Genomic DNA, 24,722 nt, shown 5'->3' with positions numbered 1-24,722 from the left:
GCCATTTCCATCTGTATTGTCCACCTCCCTGCTAGGGCTGCAGGGGGAAATCTGCATCGCCCACAGTCCTGCTCTGATAGACACACACAGAGCTGTGCATCTCTGCTGGGCCCCATGCTCATGTATTCCAGGCAACGGTTTGCCCAGGTATAGGAACAGAAGCCCTCAAAGGTGTTTCGGGTGTAACTCGCATTGAAATCAAAGGAGTCGGGTGCCTAAATACAGTCGTCTATAGTAGCACTTAGAATCCCTGGTTGAGGTCACATGGGGAAATGGAGGCACAGGGAGAGGAAATGACATGCGCCATGCCACAACAGAGAAGGACATGGAACCCTGGAGTTTTGATTCCCAGACCCCTCTGCTCTAACCACTAGATATCACTCCCCTCCCTGACCTGGGACTAGAACCCAAGAGTCCTGACTCCCAACTCCCTTCTGTTCTAACCACTAGACACCACTCCTCTCCCTGAGTTGGGAACAGAACCCAGGAGTCCTGGCGCCCAGCCTCCCTGCTCTAACCACTAGATACCACTCCCCTCCCTGCATTGGGACTAGAATCCAGGAGTCCTGGCTCCCAGCCCCCTCTGCTCTAAACACTAGACCCCATTCCCCACCCAGAACCCCTAACCTGTGCTGAGAGCTTCACAAACCCACAGTAAAAGATAGTGGGGGGTGGCGGGGGGGGAACAGAGGCAAGCCCCAGATCCTCAAAGGCATTTAGGGGACCTAATTTCCACTGATTTCTGTGGGAGGATCCAGGATACGAAGTGACTTGTCCAGGCTCACCCTGCAGAGCTAGGACTCGAACCTAGGTCTCCTGACACAGTATGTCTACAGAGCAGCTGGAAGAAGGCCAATGGCATTTGGGGCTGTATAAGTAGGAGCATTGCCAGCAGATCGAGGGACGTGATCATTCCCCTCTATTCAGCATTGGTGGGGCCTCATCTGCAGTACTGTGTCCAGTTTGGGGCCCCACACTACAAGAAGGATGTGGAAAAATTGGAAAGAGTCCAGCGGAGGGCAACAGAAATGATTAGGGGACTGGAACACATGACTTATGAGGAGAGGCTGAGGGAACTGGGATTATTTAGTCTGCGGAAGAGAAGAATGAGGGGGGATTTGATAGCTGCTTTCAACTACCTACAGGGGGTACAGTGGATACAGGGGGTTCCAAAGAGGATGGATCTAGACAGTTCTCAGTGGTGGCAGACGACAGAACGAGGAGTAATGGTCTAAAGTTGCAGTGGGGGAGGTTGGATATTAGGAAAAACTTTTTCACTAGGAGGGTGGTGAAGCACTGGAATGGGTTCCCTAGGGAGGTGGTGGAATCTCCTTCCTTAGAGGTTTTTAAGGTCAGGCTTGACAAAGCCCTGGCTGGGATGATTTAGTTGGGGACTAGGTCCTGCTTTGAGCAGGGGGTTGGACTAGATACCTCCTGAGGTCCCTTCCAACCCTGGTATTCTATGATTCTGTGATTCCCTGCACGGGTGGGCAGACACGAGCCAGCTCAGTCCAAACAGCAGCAGAGCCAGAGTGGCTCAGGCAGTGGGGTGGGCCAGCCACCCTCGTACAAGCCTGCTCGACTGCCCAAACTGCTCCAACCACGCTGCTATTTTTAGTGTGCGACCTTGATCAGCACTCCCCGCTGGCGTGTGGATACAGCCACAGTCTAGTGCCCTGGCTGCTGTGACACCTGGGCCTTTGCACCAGGCCCAAGCAATGGATCTGGCCGTAAATATCCCTTCATCGGTGGCCGCCCCTCAGCTTAGCTTGGCGTGCCATTTCGCTGCACAAGGCGGCTGTCCGTTCAGCGCCGAGAGGCACCCGGATGTGGCCCCTGACCTTGAAGCTAGACCACTTCAGGCACAAAAGAAGATGTACATTTTTAACAGCGAAAGCAATTAACCCGCGGAACAACTCACCCCGGGTCGGGGTGGATTCTCCATCACGGACCATTTTTAAATCAAGACGGGATGTTTTTTAAAAAGCACTGCCCTAGGAATGATTTGGGGGCTGTTCTCTGGCCTGGGTTATGCATCGGGGGTCAGACTAGATCAGTGGTTCTCAAACTTTTGTACTGGTGACCCCTTTCACATAGCAAACCTCTGAGTGGGACCCCTCCCCCCTTATCAATTAAACACTATTTTATATATTTAACACCATTCTAAATGCTGGAGGCAAAGCGGGGTTTGGGGTGGAGGCTGATCGCTCGCAACCCCCCATGTAATAACCTCATGACCCCCTGAGGGGGTCCCGACCCCCAGTTTGAGAACCCCTGGACTAGATGATCACAATGGTCCCTTCTGGCTTTGGAGTCTATGAATTTTGGTCACTGGCCTCCGTAGCGTCAGAGAACGGCTCTGAGCAAACATCGCAGGGTGGGTGTGGCACTGCAAAAAATCGCCACTAGTCTGGAGTGTCTCCCCCACCTGCACCATTAAAGCGACTCCAGAATGACACACTTTCTGTGGCGGGGAGAGGGTTTTTTTTTTTTTATATCTAAAATAAATTAATATATGAATGACTACAACAGATGGTTATTAATGGCTGTTTTTTTTCCCCCGCTAAAGCAAAAGGAGCTATTATTATGCTAATCCTGTAAGTAATTACAGATACCAGTGTATGATTTGTCAGGGTGATTAGTATTTTAGTTAATTAGTGCTGTAATTACAGAGACTAATTAACTTTCTCTCAGCCTTGCCGGAATGGAAACTTATTTACTTTCTTTTCTCTGGGAAGCAGCACGTGATGAATGATGAGGGGCGGCAAGGGGGACCCTCCCCATCCCACCCCAGACCGAGCCCACTGTCAGCAGGTCGCTCTCAGGGGCGCTCCCCTGTTGCTAGCCTCTGCCAGCCTCCCCAGTCATGCACCCTGGCTGGGCTAGATTGGAAGGGAGACCGGCTAGTGGTTACTCTCTATATTGTTATATGGGATGGGACTGTGATTTACAGAGAGGGTCTGGGGGACTCAACTCCTGGGTTTGCCTCTCAGCTTAGAGCGAGGGGAAGCCTAATGCTTAGAATAGTGTGTGTCCTGTTTCACCTTCTGTAAGATGATGGGAGGTTGTCATGGCTACCTTGTAGGGCTTCTGCCATAATTATTGTTAATAAAGTGCTTTGGGATCCTTGGAGTCAAGCTGATACAGACATGGAGGAGGGTGGGCCAATTTCACTCCTGGTGTAGCACAATCTACCTCAAGGGAGTTACACTGCTGCACCGTGACGCTATGGGTGTTACACCAGGGGAGAACTTGGCCCGGTGCTTTTCCCCTTCCTCCCCACTCCGAGCTCTGGCAGAGCCGTTTGCAGGAGACGGCTCATTTGAATCGGATCCAACTCTGCCTGTCCATAAACAATGAAACCCCAAAGCTGGCTGTTTTCTAAAAGAGAGAGCTTGCGATTTCCAATCTGTCCTTGTTTGTTCTTGGACAATAAGGCGATAGCCCTAGTGGAGTTGTTTTGCAGAGACCAGCCTGCAGGTGGCTGGCTGTGTCAGCTTGAAATCAAGTTTTCCTTCTTCGGTTCCTTTGTTAGGGCTCAGTCGGTTTCATTCCATGGCCTCCCAGCAGGCTTAGCAGTCTACCAAGGATCAGCACACACTGCTCTGTCTCCTTTGGGAGGCCCTTTCTAGGATGGCTTGGGGGATAGGAGTACTAGACTGGGCCACAGGAGACCTAGGTTAAATTCTCAGCTCCCTCACAAACTGCCTGTGACCCTGGCAAGTTACTTAGACACCTAAGTCCACCCTTTAGATGCCGCTGACATTTTCAAAGGTGGCGCCTAAACCCATGGGCACCTAAATCTCCTAGGTGCCTACGGGCTTGTCTGTACAGAGACACTCAGAGCTGGTCTACACTAGACGGTTAGATCGACTCAGCTACATCACTCAGGAATGTGAAAAATTCACACCCCGAGAGACACAGTTAAGTTGACCCAAACCCAAAGCGCTAGATTGATGGAAGACTTCTTCCAGCTACCGCCTCTTGGCAAGGAGGATTTACTACAGGTGTACCACTGTGCAGTTTCTAGTGTAGACATAGTTTCAGGAAAGTTTAGTCTGAATTCACTTTTAAAATGGATTAGTTGAACTGAACTAAACCCCTCTGTGGATGCTCTTATCCAGAATTAAAATGGACTTGATTCGATTTAGCTGAATTCACTTCCAAAGTGAAATAGAACCCAGGAGTCCTGACTCCCAGCCCCTCTCTGCTCTAACCACTAGACCACACTCTGCTCCCAGAGCTGGGGAACCCAGGTGTCCTGAATCCCAATCATCCCACTGTGCTCTAACCACTGCCCTTCCAGACCTTGAATTCAAACCCAGGAGTCTTGGCTCTTAGTTCCCTGCTCTAATCACTAGCCCATACTGCCTCCCACGGCACCTAAGCTTGTGCTACAGAAATCCCATCCATGGAGGGAACAACCTGATCTGTTGTTTCTCTGATTTACTTTTGCCAAACCCTTTTAGCAAACCCGAGTGTAAGAACACAGCCCTGGACATCTTCCAGCTGCCTGGGATTCCAGCCCGACAGACCGATGCCTCCGATGTGTCCGACTTGGAACCCGACTTCAAAGGTAAAAGCCCTGGCCAGATTGCTGCCGAGCCAGCGACAGGATGTTCTGGTAGCACCTGCCTCATTCCGGGGACCGTAGGTTACCAGTGCCCTGATCGGTGGCTGCTGCCGGAGCCAGTGCTCCAGTATATCAGGCCTCCAGCTCACTGCTGCGCTGTGATGGGTATTTTAGCTTTGGCTTTGCCAATATACCCGCCATGAAGGAATTAACTCAGGGGAGTTCTCTGGCCTGTGTCACACAGGGAGGTCACCCTAGATGATCACAGTGGTCCCTTCAGGCCTTACAATCTATGAATGCCCCAGACTGGCAGTCCCAGCCCCATCTCTCTAGGTGAGGGGGGGGGGTCCTCTTTTTTCTAAGCCATTTCTAGCCCCACTGAGGCTCTGGGAGGTACAGTCATGCAGGGGGTGGGGAGCTATTCAAAAAGGAGTGCTCTCCCTTCTTCTAAGTCATGACCCCAGAGGGCATCCCGCTGTGGTTGTGGGAGATTTGGGCTTGCAGATAAGGGGCAAAAAGGAAGCCCTGACTTCATGATCATTAAGGATCATTTTCATCAGCAACCTGAGGGCATCTCCTCAGCTGGCATAAATCAGCCAAGCTCTGACTACCGCAGAGCTCCAGTGATTCACACACGTTAACCCCCTGTGTCCTGGCCAAATTCCAGTTTGGGCAAGAACTGTCAGTTTCCCCTAATCCTTCTGCAATTTCAAATACACGTGGGGTTCATGTTCGCTTCCTTGCCTGTTCTATGGCTTTTAACAGGCCGCTGCACCCCACCCCAGAGGTAGCTGCATTTCAGGGAGGGGTGAAATACGTCATCTCTCCTACCCATTGCGGGGGCAAGTATCATGGGGCTTTTTGACTGAATGCTTGTAAGGTGCTTTAAGATCCTCCGGGGAAGGATGCCACAGCAGGGCAAAGCATCGTTAATTTCACTCCAGACACAGCCTCATCTTGATTAACCTCTCTTGGCATATGATAAATTATATTATAGGGTCATGCTCTGAGATAGCATAGTGTGGCAGCCCTTTGCTAGAGGGTCAGATCATGTGTGTGTCAGGGAGGCGGATTTCCAGGGACGGTAGAAACTCTGGATCTGCAGGTAAATTCCTGCCCCTCACAAACACTCAGTACTAGCGTTCGTCTCTTGCCAGGCTCCCTTTGACAACCTCCCAGATAGCAGCATGCACAGCACAGGAGCATACTTCACCCCTCTCAACTGCTTTTCATTTGAGGATCTCAAAGCACTTTACAGGCATTAATTAATGCAACCTCCTGGGACCTAAGGATCTATTGTCCCCACAGGAGAGACCAGAACCCAGGAGACCTGGCTCCCACTATCCCTTTCTAACTACCTCTTCTCAGCCCGCACTTCTAGCTTTCAAATCTGACAGCGTCGTGGTAGGCTCTCTGGAGCCCCAAAGGATCACAGGGCTAAAGCTGGGGGAAACATCAGGTTTGCCCTAGTCATAATGAATTCCACGCACCCTCCTCCTCATGGTGCACTGGAAGCCAGGTCAGTGTATCAGACCCCTACGCCTGTGCCAATGTACGGTCTGCCAGGGTCCTACTCGGTCATCACCACTCTCCCAGCAACCACCAAGGACCCCCCTCCGGCTGGCCTACTTGAAAGATACCCAACTCTTGCCTTTCACGCTCACCAGTTGCTAAAATCCTCCAGTATTATTCTTAGGTGTATGACGGTAGCGCCTAGGAGCCCCAGCCAGAGACGAGAACCCCATTGTGCTAGCTGATTGCGATTAGGTGTATTATGGTAGCCCCAGTCACATGCCAGGGCCCCACCGTGTTAGGTGCTGTACAAAGACAGCCCCAAAGAGCTGAGGGTCCCACTATAAGACAGGAGACATCAGATGGGGACAGATGAATGGGGGAGCACAGGGAACCAGTTGAGACCGTGTTAGTCAGCACCTACTGTTGCTTCCTTAAAAGCTGACCATAGACACACCCCAACCTAAACATCTCTCCAATCCAGCCCAGCCTCTCTCCCTCCCCATGTGTTACTGTAGTTATGTGAGTACGGAACCCTGTGCATCTTACTTCAGACAGCAACCTGCAAAGCCTGGTTACATATGCGAAATCCAGAGCAGGCAGAGCTACAATGACCGAGTAGAAGGTTGGCCCACGGCCTAGTGGCAGGGCGTGACTGCACCAGAAGATAGTATTAAATTGGTCGAAAGTTTCCCGTCAAAACAGTTTTCAGATGAAAAACTGGGTTTTTGTGGAAACCAGATTTTTCACGCTGAGTGTCTGTGTCCTGTGGAAAACTTACATTTTGCATCGGAAAAACAAACTAGTTCATCCAAAACCGGAAGTATTTTGATTTGGATATGCTACCACAGAGCCTCATGGGAGTTGTAGTTTGGTTGTCTTGTGTCCCCATTCTCCTGTATGGGCTGGCATCCCTGACCAGACCACATCTCCCATGATGCCCCACAGCTAAGGACTCCCATGGTGCACGACCTCCCTTCTGCAAGAGGTGAGACCCTGAGGCATCGTGGGAAATGTCATCCAACAGAGAGCCTGGCCAATAGAGAGTAGAAGCAGGAGGCACTCAAAGTACAATTCCCATGATGCACAGTGGCAGCATTTCCAAATAGATTTTTTTTTCCAGATGAAATTTTTTTGGTATTCAAATCTGATGGGGAAAAAAATGAAATGTGCTGTAGAAAACTTAGACAAAATAATGTACTGTGCTGTTTTTAGGCTTGGCAGAATTCAAGTTTTATCATTTCAACCCCTATTAATGTTTATTTTAAGCATTTTTAAAATTTATCAATTTAAATTTTCAACATTGCGAGAAACTACGGGGTGTCAGACAACTAACGTTTTGAATTTCAATGTCTCCTGTCAATAAATAAAGCGTTATGTCTGTTAAACCCCATTGTCAAAATATGCTAAGGAGCCTTAAATCAAACTAATAAATTCCCTGGTAGCATTTTTCTTACTTTGCCTATCTGTACATTTCTATTATTATCAATGGAAGTATTATTTCATTGGTTTGCGTGTGAAAATGGTGAAATAAGCATTTACCGACAAAAAACGAATCCTTCCAAATCTAGTTGTTTTTAATTTTAAAAAAATCCATGGAAAATATCCATTTTCTGACCAGCTCTACATGTAGGGAAGAAACCAGTACTGGCCCTTGGTGACGAGTGGAATAGATGGGACCCAAACAGCATTTCCCCATCTCCAATGTATTGCCCTATAGAGAGGATCCAAGTTTGGGCCCTTAACCAGCCCAAAGCATGAAGGAATCCTATTGCACTGAAGCTACAGACAACCCTGGAGACAGGCAGGTTGGGCTAGTGACTAGCGCACAGCCCTGTGCATTGTGTTGCCCGGGCTCTATTCCTGGTTCTGGTACAGTGTGACCTCAGGCGCTGCTCAGCATCTTGGTTTCTCCATCGGTATAGCAGAGGTGGTCAGCACTGTGGCGCTGAACCGGAGTTGTAATATTCGGATGGAAGAAAAGCACAAACTTATTAAGGGAGCTAATCTTTTTCCTCTCCTCTTTGGCCATAAGACTGAGAATCAGATCCGACCTGGCAGGAGGGGGACAGTCTAAGAGGAAACATGCCGCGTTGACTTTGCATCGCCGGTTTGTGCATGCCCTGAGGTTGTGATCATTAGCTGCTCTGCAGGTAGGAAGCAGCTATAAAATGGGATGTAACCTCCCATTAGGTTTCTTGCTGGAAAAAATATTTTGTTAGATAAAATAAACCCATCGCCTGCTGGCAGAAAGCAGCTAGGTGGAGTTTAACAACCTCCGTCCAGATCGCTTGCTGAGAAGGCTGCTCCTGAATCACCTTCTCTTCTTCCCTTCCAGAGAGCGACCATGGGCCGGAACAGAAGCAGGGGAACCAGTTTCTGCCCAAAGCGGCTGGGGCCTTGGCCAAAGGTTACTCCCGGAGCACCCCGGATGATGGAGCCCGTTGCTCCATGGCGGAGAACGATGCCAGCAGCCCGGAAATGAGCTACAAGGATGAGGACGTGTCGGAAGGCGCTGGGGTGAGCGACGCCGAGAGCAGGCGCAGGGGGCCCCGGAGCAAACGGATCAAGCTGGAGTTCCAGCCGGAGAGCCCCCCCCGGGAGGCCTCGCTCGTCAGCACTGAGGAGTCAGACAGCGGCAGCGAGGAGGAACCTGATCTCCCGCCCCAGCCGGTGGCGCTGGAGAGGAGGGTGAACGGGTACAATATGGCGGCAGGGAGGAACGCGGGGCCGAGCCAGCCTTGCACATCGGAGTTCGCCTCCGTCATCCAGACCCAGAGGAGCTACCCACTGAAAACCAACACAGCGCTTAGCATTAAGACAGAGCAGAGCCAGGCTCCCAAGTACGACAAGGCCGCCCTGTGGACCTACCCCTCTGCCCGGGATGCCCTCCACGAGGGACCCCCCTACACTGTGAGCAAAGCACTTAGCCTGGAGAAGCCCATTCTGAGGCAAGCCACTTCCCACTTGTACGTCTCCATCCCGGACTCAGTCCTCACCCCTCCCGAGATGGACAGCAGCGGAGGCCTGGCCAAGGCCCCCTTCAGCACATCTCCCCGGGCTATGCTGCCGGCCCCCTCAGCTGAAACGCTCTCCCCCCCGCTCTCGGGCTCACCGTGCGAGGAAAGGGCCACGTCGACACCCTTCACCCCCCTGGTCTATCCTGGCGAGATGGAGGCTCTCCAGCGGTTCCACGCGGGGAACGTGGTCCTCCCGCTGGTGCACCAGCTCGGCGGGCACCACGGCATCGCCAGCACCACCGGCTCCCAGAGCCTCTACACCACCAGCACTATCCGATACGCCCCAGCTGACGTGACCCTGGCTGTGCCAGGCAATGTGCTGCCTGCCTCCCATGCAATCAACCTCATGGACATCGGCAGCGTGGAGTCCAAGGCCTCCATGGAACTCATGTACCACCACATCCAGCGGCTCAACATGGTGGCGCCGTTCGGGAACTCAGCCAGCGCTACCGGTTTGGCGCAGATTTCGGGCACTGCGGGGGGCGTCTTCACAGCCGCCGAATCCTTGTTCTCTACGCTGCCCTTCTCCATGGCCAGCGGCGGCATCCACAGCCTGTCAGCCGCAGAGCGCAAAGAGGACTAAGCCAAACAGCTGCCCTGAAGGCGTCTCGTTAGATATGCCACCCCGAACTGACTCTGCACTGAGCTTTGCGCTGAAGTCCGTGCTCCTTTGAAACTCATCTCGGGGGCTCGCAACCACAGGAGCTGCTGGATGTTTCAGCAGGGAAAAATCTTTATTCTGGAATCAATCCTCGTGTCTCATTCCCCTGCCCCACAACTAAATCACAGCACAAATCAGTATTCTGCTCCCTGCTTCATAGCTTTATCCTTCTGGGCCAGATGCTCCTGTTACGCTGGTGTAAATCCAAAGCAGGTCCATGAGTTACTCCAGATTTACACCAGAGAACAGAATCTGCACTTTTTAAAAATCAGCTACCCTTTGTGGAAGAGCCAGAATCACAGCAAGCATCAGCTTACCCCTCCCCCCCTTCTTGATTTATATCTTTAAAAGCAGGAGGAGCTTCCTTCCCCTCTTTGCCTTTTCTCCCATTATTGCATAATGGTGCATGGGAAGAAAGGACGCTTTGCACTCATGACGTGGCCCGATTTCCATCAAAAAATGGAGCAAGGCTGATTTACAGCAGTAGAGGATCTGGCCCCTCGTACTTTTCCAGCTTCAAAATGCTGTATAAACATTAATCAATCCTTACTGCCAGACACTTATTATGGAGCTGAATATCATCCCCATTGTTGAAACTGGGGGCCAGATTCTGTTCCTCTTCTGTTACACGGGGGTAAAATCTGGAGTGATTCCATGGTAACTGAGAGCAGAACAGGGTTTGGGGAAGCCAAGACACCAAGAGAGCAATGTAAATTGGAGCAAATGGATGCAGCTTCCTTAGAAATCTGTGGGGTAAATGCAGCAGGGAGGGCATGAGTAGCAAAGTGAGTTGCTTATTCTGATCAGTGGGGAAGGCAAAATGAGGTGACTTACACCCTCTCCATAGCTGCTTTAATGTGTAAGACAATGCGCCCATCCCTCATCACCTCCTCTTTATCTTACCAGCTCCAGGTGGCTGCTTCTCTTACCCCTCCTAGCCCTGTTGGCCTCTTCGGCTTGTAAGTTTCAGTTGTGTCCCAGCCGCATATAGCTGCAGGTCAGACTAATTGGCCACTTATGCCTGTTTTCTGACCCACCGAGCAGTTTGGCCCAGCGCTCTGTAAGGGCTAACTATGCTTAAGTGCTTTTCCTTGCAGATTAACAACAAAATAAAGAGAGTGCTTTGATCTTTGGGAGTGGGCGATAGGGGATGGATCAGTCGGTGATTGCCTCTTCTGTTCCTTCCCTCTGGGACACCTGGCGCTGGCCGCTGTCGGAAGACAGGACACTGGGCTAGATGGACCTTTGGTCTGACCCAGTCCGGCCGTTCTTATGTTCTTCAGCCAGGCCTTCTGCTACCCTGCTCTGTGCCAGCAGCAAGCTTCCTTTTATTCCTCCCTAGAAGGAGGGGGAATTGGTTTAAAAAAAAAAAAAAAAAAAAAGAGGCTTCTCCCCCAACTCCACTGGGTGTTTTTCTCCTATTCAAGGAAGGATGAATGGAAGCTGGATGCAAAGAAAAGGGTTTCCAGGTTGCTCTAGCGGCTTGGCTGGAGAGTTCCTGTTCTTCTCATTACCATCATTTTCATGGCAGGGCCTTTTTCCTAAGAGGGAGTGAGCCCTCTCCCCAGCTTCCAGTGGCTTCAAACACTAGCTGTGCTCAGCTGAAATCCAGCCCACACAGCTGCAAACTGCATTTGCTTTTAAGCGACAGCAAGAGCATTTGCACTCACGTCTCTGTCAAATGTTGCTTAAGATACTCGATAAACGCTTAAATGGTCATTCGACCAGAGTGTGTAAGAACGATGGTCATCTGTGGTTAAGGCTTCCACCCACAGTTCAGTCCCCCGATTCCTCTATTTCTTTATCCAAAGGGGAACAACTTCAACAGGAGAATCTGAGAGCCTGACATCAGAATAGCCCATTGGTTAGGGCACACCTGAAAGGTGGGAGACCCCCATTCAAATCCTCTCTCACCATCTGGGAGAGAGGGGAATTGAACCCTGGTCTCCCACACCTCCGGTGAGTGCTCCGACCACCAAGTTATGAAGTGGGCAGCATCCCCTTCTTCTCTGGCCAGATTTGAATAGGACCCAAGCACATAGGTGTGCTCGGAGCATGGCCACCGGCTCAGGACTCGCAAGCAAACGCCTATCTTCCTCAGGTGTGTAGATCATGCTAGGGCCTAGGCATGAGATAGACACCCAGATGCCTTGAATGAGGCATTGTGCATACGCCCAGAGGCAGAAACTTGGGTACCCAGGGAAGATTTAGGCACCAGGTTTAGGCAACTAACCAGTTATGCTGAGCAGGGGTGGGGGGGTTGTGGATTGGGATGGTGCCCGAATCAGAGATTTAGGTGCCTAAATGCCTTTATAGATCTGGGCTGTCATTCAGCAAAGTCATTGGTGGCGACACTGATTTACTGTAGTCCCTTATTCCTTGATGTGTATTTAGAGCTGTTGGAATGACAGCCCTGCCAACTGACCCCTGCCATGGTAAGCCCACCCACTAGGGATGAGGAGAAGTTCCATTTCTGTGGTCTGTTCAATCCATGGCTTTTGCGCTGAGATTGCCAAGAGGGGGAACTGCCGTGGGGCCAACTAGGAACTAAATTAAGATCAACTAATTTCCCAGATCACCGCACACCAGCGAGCAGTGTTCACGGTCACGCTGGGCTGGATTTGAACCAGTGACTAGTTTGAAAGGCTGGCATTGTATGACGGAGCCTCTTCCAAGCAATCCACCCGCTCCCTCTGCAAACACAGCCCTTCAACTGAATGATCCAACAAAAATAAGCCCTCGGGGGGTGCCAGAGCCACCTCTGAACCCCTTCCTTCCCACAAGCTAGGAGAACAAAAGGATGCAAAGAGAACTCCATTGGCTGCACTTAAAAAGGTAAACCGATGTCATGACTTTTAGCACTTATTAAAAAGAGAGAGATTTGTATAATTCTGTTAAACAAAACCCAACCCCAACCAGTAGTGCTTATATGCCATGTTCTTTTTCTGTAACTTTTGCTAAAGGATCTCTGTGTGTTTTTTTAATTTTTCCATTCCCATTCGTCCGATGAAGGTAGCTTCCATCGTTGACTGGGTGTTGTCATTGCGGCTGCTTTCTGCGGTCCAGGATTTCAATGAAAATTAAATTAAAAAAAAAAAAAGGAATCAACTTGTTTCTCCCCTTTTGGTTTCATGAGAAGAAACCATGAAACGAATGAAATGCCACGGAACAGCAGCAGAACATGTCAGGTGAGCAGTATGAACAGCTCCCAGCAAGACACAGGGCATGGGGGCGGGGGGGATGGAAACCCACTGTGAACAGCCAAGGATTTGACTGTCAAAGGTGCTGGCAGCCACAACTGTTGCCAGTCTCAATGGGAGTTGTGGGTGCATGGCACTTCTGAAAATCAGGCCATTCGCTTGCAAACATGCCTTAAATTGGGGAGTAGGTTTCGGTTTGGTACCAGGGAATTCATACACACGTCTATCCCTGCCTCTCTAGCAGAGGCCCAGAAGCTGTCAGTCAACAGCACACGATCTGTGAAGAAGCACCCAGTGTATTTTCAATGATGACTGGATCCGATGGCTGTTTGCTAGCAGATTTAAAGAAGTGAAGTGATTTTCACGACAGCAAAACTCACTCTGTCAGACTTTCCAAAGCTGTGCTTAAGAATACCTGGAAAGGTTTCAGGCTGACAGGAATTGGGCAGATGGATGGTCCCTACTTTAATCCCTCTCACAGGAAATGCAGCTGGACAATGCATTAAAACAAGACATTCAGAGCCATAGCCCTGGACTCAGCAGCTCTTCTGAGATAAGTTACATGAGGGGGCTTTTATTTTTGGGTCCAGGGAAGAGAGCAGGAGACCCTTCCACTGCTCTTTGCATTTTCTGTTCCGTTCTTGCTCCATCTCTTACTGCTTACACCCTCCTTTGTCATTAGCTTTCATGCATACATGGCATTTAAAAGAAATAAAATTATTAGTCAGTAATGTTTCACATTCAATCATATGCTTAGAAGCTTCAATATTTGACTGCAGTTTTCTTCTTTAGATCTGGGTAAATATTCTCCCTTTCAGATGAGGAAACTGACTTGGCCACAGACCCAGCTAGTGTCCGAGCAGGGGATAAAACCCAGGAATACCAAAGCAAACCCATCCCTTACACTTAGCACTAGGCCACACTCCTTCCCAGAGCTGAAAACATAACCGAGGATTCTTGACTTAATCCCTTGCTCCAGGCACTAGACCATGCTTCATGAATAAGCATCCGACATTGCTTCATCTTGCTCAAGTACATCAGTGTTTCACTCAAACTCAAAGGGAAAAGAAGAGATTTTACGTGATAAGTTAATGTAAACTTCTACAAACTTTACTGGGCCAGCTGCTGCATCCATCATGGAAAGCAGCTATCAGAGGGTTATCAGAAAGATTCTCGTAGAAATTGTTTCAAAATAATGAGGACTGGCAGCATTTGCAAAGCCCAGGGTAGTTATAGGGCTCATCTAGTCTCTTGGGCATTGTACCTCTTGGGTATTTCAAAAGGTGCTCGCCAAATAAGCCAAGCAGCAGATACCATAGGGAAATAGGACAGAGTTTATAAACTGGAGAAAAAAGTTTTCACAACAGCTATTAGTGAAATGTGCCAGACTGACAGTCCTATATGATTTATTCACAACACACACAACATGCCTGCATGGTGCTTTAACAGACAAGTCCCTGCCCCAAAAAGTTTACAGTATAATTTAAATAGGTGGACAACTAATAAGGAAAAAAGGCAGACGCCTCAGAAAGGGAAGAGAGCTAATTGTCATTAGAAAGGCCAGGCAAAAGCAGCAGGTCAGATGGAGATATCAGCAAGACACTGAAACCCTCAGGAGAGATGCTACAGCAGTGCAAAGCAGATTAAGTACACCACAGAGGCTGCAGCAGGGGAAAATGGTCCAGGTATGTTTTGCATTAGTTATGAAAACTGCGGTTAACACATTCCATCTGCTCAACTCCTCACCTTCCAGAAGCCCGTAATGCCAAATGCTCTGAAGGTCATTTACATCAATTACTAATGCATGGAGCGGAGTCATTTCCAGTGCACAACCCCTGGGGACGTTGCCTCTGCGAACTATGCATTGCCCAGAGAGCTTTAAATCAATGGGTTGCCACCTCTGGTTTGAAAAATAGCCAACGTGTCTTTATCACCCGGCTTTCATGAGCATCATTTCCTGGAGGCCGAGAGACGGGGCCAAATTCTGCTCTATCAAATAGTGTAAAGCTGGAATAATTCCATAAGATCCTCTTAGTATTTACTCCCCGCACAGGAGGTGCTAGGATACCAACTGCAAGACTTCCTAATTCACAGACTAATATTGTCCTCTGGTATTCCTACAAAGTAAGAGGATTTTGTTGGAGGGATGTCAGGACACTACAAAAAGCCTCACACCTAATTATTTGCACATCCTTTGCATTTTTTGGCTGGGGGTTTTAGAGCACTTTGTAAAAGCTGCTATCCCTAGTGTTGTGTTGGGAAAATACTTGCATCGCAGTGCCCGGAGATTCTGACCCTAAAGCCAACATAACCAGCCCCCTTGGAGAGCCTCCCAGCAGAGACACATCCAACAGGGCAGAACTGGCACAGAGGTTCCTACACCACACCCACCCCGTTGGTGCAGAAGGCATGGCCAGGATTTCCCAATCTGATGTTTTGCTAGCACATCAGCACTTGGGAGTTGCGGACAGCCAGCATAACTCTGAATGCTGGTATAAGTTACATCTGACACACAGGCAGCCCATGGGGCAAGGAGGTACAAAGTGTATTCTCCACTGTCAAGGATCCAGGCCCTTGATTTTGTTTCCTGCCTTGCAGGATGGATCAAGCCTTCAGGTCACAACATCCTGATGTTTCAAACGAACGTGGCAAACGATTGTTCAGACCAGTGAAAAAAAAATATTAGAAGAAATGAAAGTAACAATGTCTGGGGGAGGGGAACAGATGCAACCAATTAGAAACCTCACCCGGTTGTGGCTTCATCCTATTTCCCTCCCTTTACTCACACTGATAGGTGGCCTTACTTCTAGCTATCCACAGAGTCATTTCCACCCACATGTACCCACTGTTGTGTGGAGGGCTGCAAACAGGGCCTTCTCCAGGGCCCTGCCAAACTTTCAAACACCATGAGTCACCATGACAACTTGCCAGACGTCAAAAGGGCAGCATCTAAACTGTACTAAGTAAACCGTTTTACAGATCAAAAATAAACACTTTGCCGATCCTTAACTCCTCCCACTGGAGGATCTCAAATATGCTCTACAAACCTTATACCCAAGAAGCAGGCAATTATATTCCATTTTAGAGATAACTAAACTGAGGCAAAGAGCAATAAGTGACCTGAGCAAAGCAGTAGCAAGGGTAGGACCGGAACTGTACTCTCCTAACTCCCAGTCTTATGCTTCCCAGGTAGGTGCTTGTGGAGTTCAACAGAAAAAACAAAACAAAACAAAAAAGCCCCTACAACTGTTCATCTCTCGAGGCAATAGCAGAGAAAGGGCAACACATGAGGGCCTGATCCTGAAGCCTTTATGGAAACAAAACTCCTGGAAATGAATGGAAATTTAACCTGCATAACAACGTAACCAGGCCCTTTCTGCAAGTGGATATGGGGAGAGTGAGAAAGCAGAGTAATCCCAGAGTGTACATTTCATTCAGACACAGGAAGAGAGGAGTTTTGTTTTGATGTTTTTAATACAAACATTAACCGATCTGGATGTAAAATGGTCTCAATAGGCACAGTGAGTAACCTCAATGTGATATGCTAACTTCACAATGTAAGCTGGGGCAGCAAGATCGAGCTGCTCAAGAGGCGCAGTGAGTAACCTCAATGTGATATGCTAACTTTACAACATAAGACGGGGCAGCAGGATCGAGCTCCATGGGATACTGTTGCGATTCAACATTTCTAGGGAACATCAGCTGAATTTGGCTTAAAATTCCCAGCTTCTGCATACCTGGCAGAACAGGCACGGGATGTCTGTGGGAGACGGGAGCACAGGATCTCAGTGGACAGCCAGCTCTTTAAAAGCATCAATCCATTTTGACAGCAACGCAAGCTCCCAGCTGGGAAGCCATCCCACCAATTCATTTACTACCACAGCAGGGTCTCCTGCAGCCATATTTCCATTCGATGATCCAATTTTTCTAATGCTAATTCCCACTGCCAATCTGGAAAATGTTAAATAAATATAAAGCAGCCAATGCAGTCTCTTATTTAAAATAAAGCTGCCCTTCCTTCGTGCCCTTGGACACAGTGAGCAGGACAGCCTGTGGGCGCTGTATCTATTGCATTAAAACTCGGTCCACTGAGCGTGCTGGAGAACATTCTAAATGACCATCATGAAAGCAGCAAAATTCCCCAGGACCTTGGTCTTCACTCATCCGACTTCCCATCATCCTTTTTTGTGTTCTGGCATTCATCACTACTGTCCTCCTGTACGATCTCAACCTCAAGGCGACCAATGTAGAGGGAGATGGCACACAGCCAGAACAGCGCCACCGTTGTGACCACTGTGCCGTTCAGCAGGGCCGTGGAGAAAGCAAGCATCATGGTGCGGCGGAGGAGGAAGAGGCTGACAAGGTAGGAGGCGCTGCCATAAGAGACGCAAATCCCGCCGAGAATGAAGAAACCTAGAGTAGAAACAGAGAATGAAATCCATCTATGCATCTAGAGCAGAGCTTGGTAAACCATCCATCTATGGGAAATATCTGAGCAGCTCACAGTCTTTAATGTATTTATTCTCCTAACACCCCTGGAAAGTAGGGAAGTGCTAAGATCCCCACCTGTACGATGGGGTAAGGAACACAGAGAATAAGTGACTTAGCCAAGGTCATATAGGAAGTCTGTGGCAGAACGGGGAATTTAACTCAGGTCTCCCAAGTCCTAGCCTAGTGCCCTAACTTCTAGGCCAGTCTCTCTCTTTATAATGGAATCAGGGCCATACTAGTTACGACAGGCATTGTGCATGACCGCTGCTGGCAGGGTTTTCCTGACTAGCATAGACATAGATTGACTGTGTTATAAAATTGTTCCAGACTCCCTAGGGGGTTGTCTTAATAAATCCGCATCCACACAAGTCAAGCAAGATGTACTAGAACACTGCAGGCAACAATTCTGCCAGGGCAGATGATGCCAGAAAGTCTTCCCTATGATTTCTCCACTTTGAGTTAGGGTTTAAGGAAAACAATCTTGTATACGTTATTCTTAAGAGTTGTTTCCTGGGAGGTAGGAAGGGTGGTTAAAGCACATGACTGGGCCCCAGGATTCATGGGTTTTCTTCCCAACTCTGCCACAGAGTTCCTCTGTGTTAGCCCCAGGCTGCAACTGAGTTGCAAACACTGCAAGAAATCAAAATCCCAAATTGGCCTGAACTTCCTGTCTTAAAGGTCAAGAACTCTTCAGCTGGACACAGCTCAACCATAAACCCACAACTCGTCATCACATGTGCGTCAACTTACAAAGACAATTCTTCTCTCTTCAGTTTTGAAGAACCACTGCACCACACTGTGGTGAGCTTTAAAATAACCATACACAACCAAAATTCTTTACGACTGTCATGTATTTCTCTTGCATTTCCTCTCCCTCCCCTGTAGTCTGTGTGCAGAAGAAAGCAGCGAGAGTCCTCCTCCTAGCTGATTCATCTATGTCCCAGTCAGCTATTTAAGTCATCATATTACTTTCTTCATGGGGAATTAGGAGGCTAAATACTAGCATGTGGCATCAATGAACAAATGAAGCAAGACGAGATTAGAGGACCAGCACAAATACTTTGAAGTTGTATAGCACCTTTAAAAAGGATCTCAAGTGCTTTATGAAAACACACATTAGGTCTCTCAATCCTCAGGGGAGGAGACTTTATTATCCCCATTTTGAAGATGGGCAAGCAGCCAATGAGAGAGGAAGTGACCTACCCAAGATCTCATTCAGCAAGTGTACAGCAGAACCAAGAACAGATCTCAAGAGGCCTGACAGAGATAACACCTGCCATACAGAGTAGGTAGTTCTGAGCTTGTACCATGCTTTGGGATCCTCAAATCACAGTGCTAGGTAAGGTCACCATGTCATTGACAAAGGGCTTTGAGTCAAAAAGGTCATCACTAGTTTTTGCTGTGATCCTAATGTGTATGTTTTACACAGACAGCAGCCCCACCCTTCTAGCACACATGGCTATCAACACTGCATCTTGTCACGCAGTCACATGCCTCTGACAAATCTGTGGCAGAAGTCCCATAAAAACTAGTGACTTTAATTTCTCCAAATGGTAGGCCTTGTGTGCAATATAACTGCCTCACAAGAGAAACACCATTTCTGTAAATGGATAGATTGATGACCTCTGATATAAAGATCAAATCTGGTATTTTTCCCTCCAATGAGCGCACCAGACTTCAAGATTCTAGCCCAACAGGAACAATGAAGTTACTTTCACACAGTCACCCTATTACAGACATCTGTATTACACATTCATCTTCCCCCACCCCCCATATTTTACATCACCCTCTAAAGCTCATCTGGGGGCAGCTACATCTCCTTTTCTAAGGTCTAGGGTCCAGCACATTTATACACATTACAGTTCACTTCTTTCTAGGACATAAAGGTCAGTTTGCTGCCATTTTAGCATATCTGCTAGTGCCTTCCTCATTTCATAACAGCTTTCCTGGAGCACAGAGTTAAACACACACAGAAATTCAATAACCCAAGAGTTCAATCTCAGTAACTCACAGCAGTTGCAGTCTGTATGTATGATCCATACCTACCACATCTTTTCAATGGCTCTCTCAAAATGCATTACAATGGGAGTATTCTCACCATTGTACAGACTCAGAAATTAAGTGATATCGGGGTTAAGTAAATTGTTCAAAGTCATTCCTCAGGGATTCATGGGCTAAGCTGGACATTGGATCCATGCATGACTCTGAGGCCATGTCTACACTACCCGCTGGATCGACGGGTAATGATCGATCTATCGCATCTAGTGTAGACACGATAGATCGATCCCTGATAGCTCTGCCATCAACTCTGGAACTTCACCATGGCGAGAGGCGGAAGCGGAGTCGACGGGGGAGCGGCGGCCGTCGATCCCGCGCCGCAAGGACGCGAAGTGATTCTAAGTTGATTTAAGATATGTCAACTTCAGCTACGCTATTCTCGTAGCTGAAGTTGCGTATCTTAGATCGATCGACACCCCCCTCACCCCGCCCCCGCCCCCCAGTGTAGACCTGTATGCATTCTATCACCACTATTCAGAGGCCTTTTACAGACCATTACTACAGTGCTGGAGCCATCATGATTTAGCATGTAAATTGCACTAAGGCAATTTCAAGATGCCTATTAACTTCTTTGTTACTATTATAATCATATAAGCCATTATAGTCTATTGGCTAAAGATCTATACAGACAATACATTTGTAGGAGCTTTATAAAAAATGATTAATAGATTCTAAGGCCAGAAGGGACCACTGGTCGTCTAACCACCTGCACACCACAGGTCATAAACCTTCCCTGATCTTACAGGTATAGAAAGCAGCTGCTATAGCCATGTGGTTCAAAGTGTCTTATGAAATCTACTAATTCTGTACACACTGGACTGGATTGCTTCACCCATAATTGACATGTGGCCACCTCTGGGCTTAGCAATTGTTTGATAGGGCATAAGTGAACTGACCTTAGTTACAAAAATCAACATTTCAGTGGTGGGTTAACTCACCTGGTGACAATAATACTTTTCACTGGTGCAGCGTCCAGTTCAAATCTCCCCTTTGCTCATCTATAGCGTGTGTTACTTACCATAAGCTGCCTCTCGTCCCATGTCGCTCTGGACATAAGAAATTACTCCAACGCCGGTTGCCAGCAAGCCATTGCGAAACCAGGACAGGAAACCTGAGTAGAGAACAGGAGAAAGCGAGTGTTTCTTCCTCTTCAGCCATTTGTTATTTTGTTTTTACTGCTACCTGTTGTGGTAGAGAGGATATGAGGCACCATTATGTCTGGGAAGCAGATTCTTTAAAAGATTAACTCTCACAGCCTTGGGATTTTGTCTATAGCATGTTCATCCCTTTTATATTGGAACATGGGAACACAAGCAACTGCAGGACTCCACAGCATCCAAGCTCCACATGGTCCTGTAGTGTCTCAAACCTCTGTCACACCCATAGGAAACTCCAGAGAGAGGTCTTTCAAAGACAATCTACCAGACCTAGGTGAGAAGGGCAAACGTGATTACTGCTCATCTTTAACACAGGTTAAAATCTCCCTTGGGTCTCTAGTTCTGGCTTCATCCCATCAAAACCCACTTTCCCTTTTCAGTCTATCACCCTATCAAGTTAACAGGTAGCTGCATCATCTTGGGTTGCAATGTTTAAGCAGGGTTTAGTATGGACAGCACTCAGGTGTGAAGTTTCCAAGCCCATGCGCTGCGGGACGCACCAATGATTCAGTGAGGGGGTGGCTCTTCCTTTCAAATCAGTACTGATCAAAATGCCACAGCATGGTTAAGGGGAAACTGTACACTAGAATAATGGTGACAGAATGATGAGTGCCCTCCTCTTTGTCTCATTACTGAGGTAGATGGCTCAACATGGTGCAACGGGATGTGCTATTTTTTAGATAAAACATAGAACCAGCGTCCTGGCTACCTGTACCAATTAGAATTCCTAAGCTGCATTCCACACGCGTCAGGAGGAGCAGCCCAACTGGGATAATTACATTATGCTCCTTTAGTGGATAAGGGATTCTCTCTCACTTCCTGTCCCAAGTTGTGCATTTTAGTGGGAAGGTGAAGTGACACCATATGTAGATATAAAAGTGTGTTCTTGTTGGTTCTTATGACCTTAATACATATTCTTCACAACTCAAAGATAGATGTAGGTTTCATTTTTAAAAGGTACACACTCTACAGTTTTAAGTGATTTATTCTGAAAACTTTTCAGATTAGTTTTACAGCTATCTCAGAAAATGAATGATTGTTTGGTTATTTCATTTACCAAAGGTAACTGAAGCAGATATTTATGAAGTCACTGGGAGGTGAACTATCTCCAATTCAACAGGTTAATCATTAATATTTGGAGGATTTTCTTGCCATGCTGTATTAGGAGGAGAACATCACCAGACACACATTTAAATTGTTTTATTTAACTAAAACAACGTTATGTAGTCTGGATTTATTTTTCTTCAACAGCAAACATATATTTTAACAAAACAAGCATATGAATTTTTGAATTTAGTTAAACATTCAAATTTTTTTAAAATCAGGTTTGTTTTTGTTAAAATTGTTTTTAACTAAAATCGTTAAATGAAATTTTTTTTTAAAAATTAAATCAACTCTGTCAGCCAGGTCAACATGACAAACTTAAAATATTGGCTTCTGCAGCTAACTCAGTCATCTTCACCTTCATTTTCCTGTTTGTTCATAATCTGGAAAAGAAAAACAAGCATTCCTGCTTTTTCAGGTCCCAAACGATTTCTCAATTTGGAATGAATTAGTCCAAAGGAAGAAAATATTCTTTCTGCACCGGCAGAAAAAGCTACTGCTGTTAAAAGTGAGATTCTCTCTTCAACAGTTTCTGAATCCAAGTGCTTAAGTGACTTTCACCAGTTCACTGGTGTGACTTTCTTTAAAGCATCATCAGCAAACATATTTCTTGAATGGTTCTTATTCCCAAACTGGGTCTCTTTTACAGCCTGCTGCCATTATAGGTTTTCTCTTCTAGTGAGAGAATGGTATGGCAGATCTCAAATCAACGAAGGCTACACTCAGAAAGACCTCAAGACTTCTGGAATATGCTGCTCAAACAGTTTCCCTTTTGTTTCTACTGCCTGTCCCTCCCTTCTCACATTTATCTCCAGACTTTTTCTCCTTGTCCAGATCTATTCCGCCCACAACTATCTTCTATTCACTGAACTTTCTGAAACTTTACACTTTCTGAAACTTTACACTTTTAGAGAGAGGTAAGGGAGTGACTGGAAACACAAATTTGCAGAGGGACAATAGGGTTGAGGTCTGTTATTTCTCACCTCTATATTTTATTTATTTTAAAACATTTTTTCTGTTAACAAGTATGTTATCTCTGGAGACACAAATCCACAGTTTGAGAACTGCAAAACTAAGCATCTCTGATGGTATCTTCTCGACTGAGTCCCATTGGGTAGATAGAAAGATTAACCTAAATAATCTATACAGAAGCCCCCCAAAAGCTTTAAATAAAAAAAAATTGATTTTTATCCACTCTGGTCAGTGACACCCTCTCACTTTAACCAAAACAAGACACCGTGTCAAGATGCCATCACACGGTACCAACCCTAGTTGCACATCCACATCTAGATACAGCGGCACCACCTTGACCCACATGCTTTGTCAGAATACCACATTATGCCCTTCCAGCCCTTATGACAACCCTATCACTGCAATGTTATACACCATCTCCCCACACAAACCCTTACGTGCCTCTCCCACCATGGTATTCCCAAGAGTTCCCTACCCCATTCCTGTCATCAGACTACCTGCAACTCTGTGCTTTCCCATCCTCACCACCCCACACGTTACACCATCCCCAACTGAACCCCGATACACCACACCAAGCCTTAAGCCTCACTATTCCCTGTGTCACCCACCCCACTTCACTTCGCGTCTCAGGTGGCAGCAGCCCAGCCCCCACAACACCTCTGGCCACATCATACCCAAAAATGGACCAGCTACCACCCCATGCCATCCCCTCCACCACCCTGCCCTCACAGTACATGGACCCTCCCGTGCCCCCATCCCCACATGCTGTGCTGCCCCAAAGCCCCTTATGCCCAATCCCCTTTATCTCCCACCCTGGCCCCACTCCCCTACAGCCCCCCACAACCTCCCTAAAGGCTCCTTCCCTTCCTTCCTCCCCCACACACTCCACTTCCAACCCAACAGCCCCACCACCACAGACCTCCTCCTGCGACCAGAGCACACCTCCCTTACAGCACCCCCACCACGGGCCCCCACCCCCAACCATAGCCACTCCTCCCCTCCAGCTCCCCTCCTCACAGCCCCCGCACCATGGGTCCCTTCCCCCTCCCCCTAGCCCCCCTCCCCCCCACCCTGCCCCCCCTCCTCCACGGGCCCCTTCCTGCTCCCCACCATAGGGCCCCTTCCACACAGCTCCCCTTCCCCCTCCCCACCATGGGCCCTCCCCCCACCGCGGGCCCCTTCCTGCTCCCCACCATAGGTCCCTTCCACACAGCTCCCCTTCCCCCTCCCCACCATGGGCCCTCCCCCCACCGCGGGCCCCTTCCTCCCCACCCTGCCCCCCCCACCATGGGCCCCTTCCTCCACCCTGCCCCCCACCCACCCACCCACCATGGGCTCCTTCCCGCTCCCCACCATTCCACACAGCCCCCCTTCCTCCCCACCCTGCCCCCCCACCATGGGCCCCTTCCTCCACCCTGCCCCCCCCACCATGGGCTCCTTCCCGCTCCCCACCATGCCCCCCCACCATGGGGCCCCCTCCCCTTCCACACAGCCCGCCTCCCTCCACCCTGCCCCCCTACCCTGGGCCCCGCCCCCTCCCTACAGGCCCCTCAGACACTCCCGGCCGGGCCTCCCCGCACGGACCCGTCTCATGCGCCTTCCTGAGCAGCCAGGCGTCCGCCTTGTCCAGCTCCGAGACGGGCGGCGGCGGCGGAGGGGAGGCAGAGGCCCGGCTCGAGCTGCACCGGGGGGGCCTGCGCCCGGCCGCGCCCCGCAGGAAGCGCCCGGCCGCCCGCACCCACCAGCCCATGGCGGAGTCTACCCGGTACCCGCCGCCCAGCCAAGGCCGCCGAGGCCCGACGGGAAGGGGTTGCCGACGGGGATGGGCTGTCCGGGCTGTCACTCACAGAAGCACCGCCCCTCAGAGGGCGGGAGCCCAGGGGGATAGGTCAGCGAGCCTGCCACTCATGATAACCACGCCCCTTCCGACGGGAGCCCAATAGGATAGGTTGCCCAGCCCGTCTGTCGCTGGAG

The 24,722-nt window shown here is 48.8% G+C and overlaps 2 protein-coding genes across 6 annotated transcripts in view; one reads left to right on the top strand and one right to left on the bottom strand.

The window, feature by feature from the left end:
* The window catches only part of NPAS1 (neuronal PAS domain protein 1), a 97,298-nt gene extending 85,621 nt beyond the window's left edge, over positions 1-11,677 (top strand). For all 5 annotated transcript variants that reach the window (XM_074937021.1, XM_074937018.1, XM_074937019.1 and 2 more), the window contains 2 exons: positions 4,470-4,576; positions 8,424-11,677. In XM_074937021.1, coding sequence (XP_074793122.1) covers positions 4,470-4,576; positions 8,424-9,688 — 1,372 coding nt within the window. In that variant the 3' untranslated portion in view covers positions 9,689-11,677. The remainder of the gene's footprint in view (positions 1-4,469; positions 4,577-8,423) is intronic.
* A 4,762-nt stretch (positions 11,678-16,439) lies between these two features.
* Positions 16,440-24,498, bottom strand: TMEM160 (transmembrane protein 160). The gene is made up of 3 exons (XM_074937948.1): positions 24,333-24,498; positions 20,534-20,626; positions 16,440-17,379 (listed from the first exon to the last, which is right to left on the bottom strand). Exons 1-3 carry the CDS (start codon positions 24,496-24,498, stop codon positions 17,123-17,125), a joined length of 516 nt encoding a protein of 171 aa, XP_074794049.1. The 3' UTR covers positions 16,440-17,122.
* Positions 24,499-24,722: the final 224 nt, after the last annotated feature.

This window comes from Natator depressus, chromosome 23 (genome assembly GCF_965152275.1).
Source record: "Natator depressus isolate rNatDep1 chromosome 23, rNatDep2.hap1, whole genome shotgun sequence".
In the NCBI taxonomy this organism is placed as follows: domain Eukaryota; kingdom Metazoa; phylum Chordata; order Testudines; family Cheloniidae; genus Natator; species Natator depressus.
The sequence above is the reverse complement of the archived record's forward strand: the minus strand, read 5'-3'. Positions and strand labels throughout refer to the sequence as shown.

Excerpts from the sequence above, each read along its gene's own strand:
- TMEM160 (XM_074937948.1), bottom strand. The coding sequence starts at position 24,498 with ATGGGCTGGTGGGTGCGGGCGGCCGGGCGCTTCCTGCGGGGCGCGGCC. Across the intron at positions 20,627-24,332 it reads CAGGAAGGCGCATGAGACGG|GTTTCCTGTCCTGGTTTCGC; the intron begins GTCCGTGCGGGG and ends TTCTCTACTCAG. Across the intron at positions 17,380-20,533 it reads GGGACGAGAGGCAGCTTATG|GTTTCTTCATTCTCGGCGGG; the intron begins GTAAGTAACACA and ends TTTCTACTCTAG.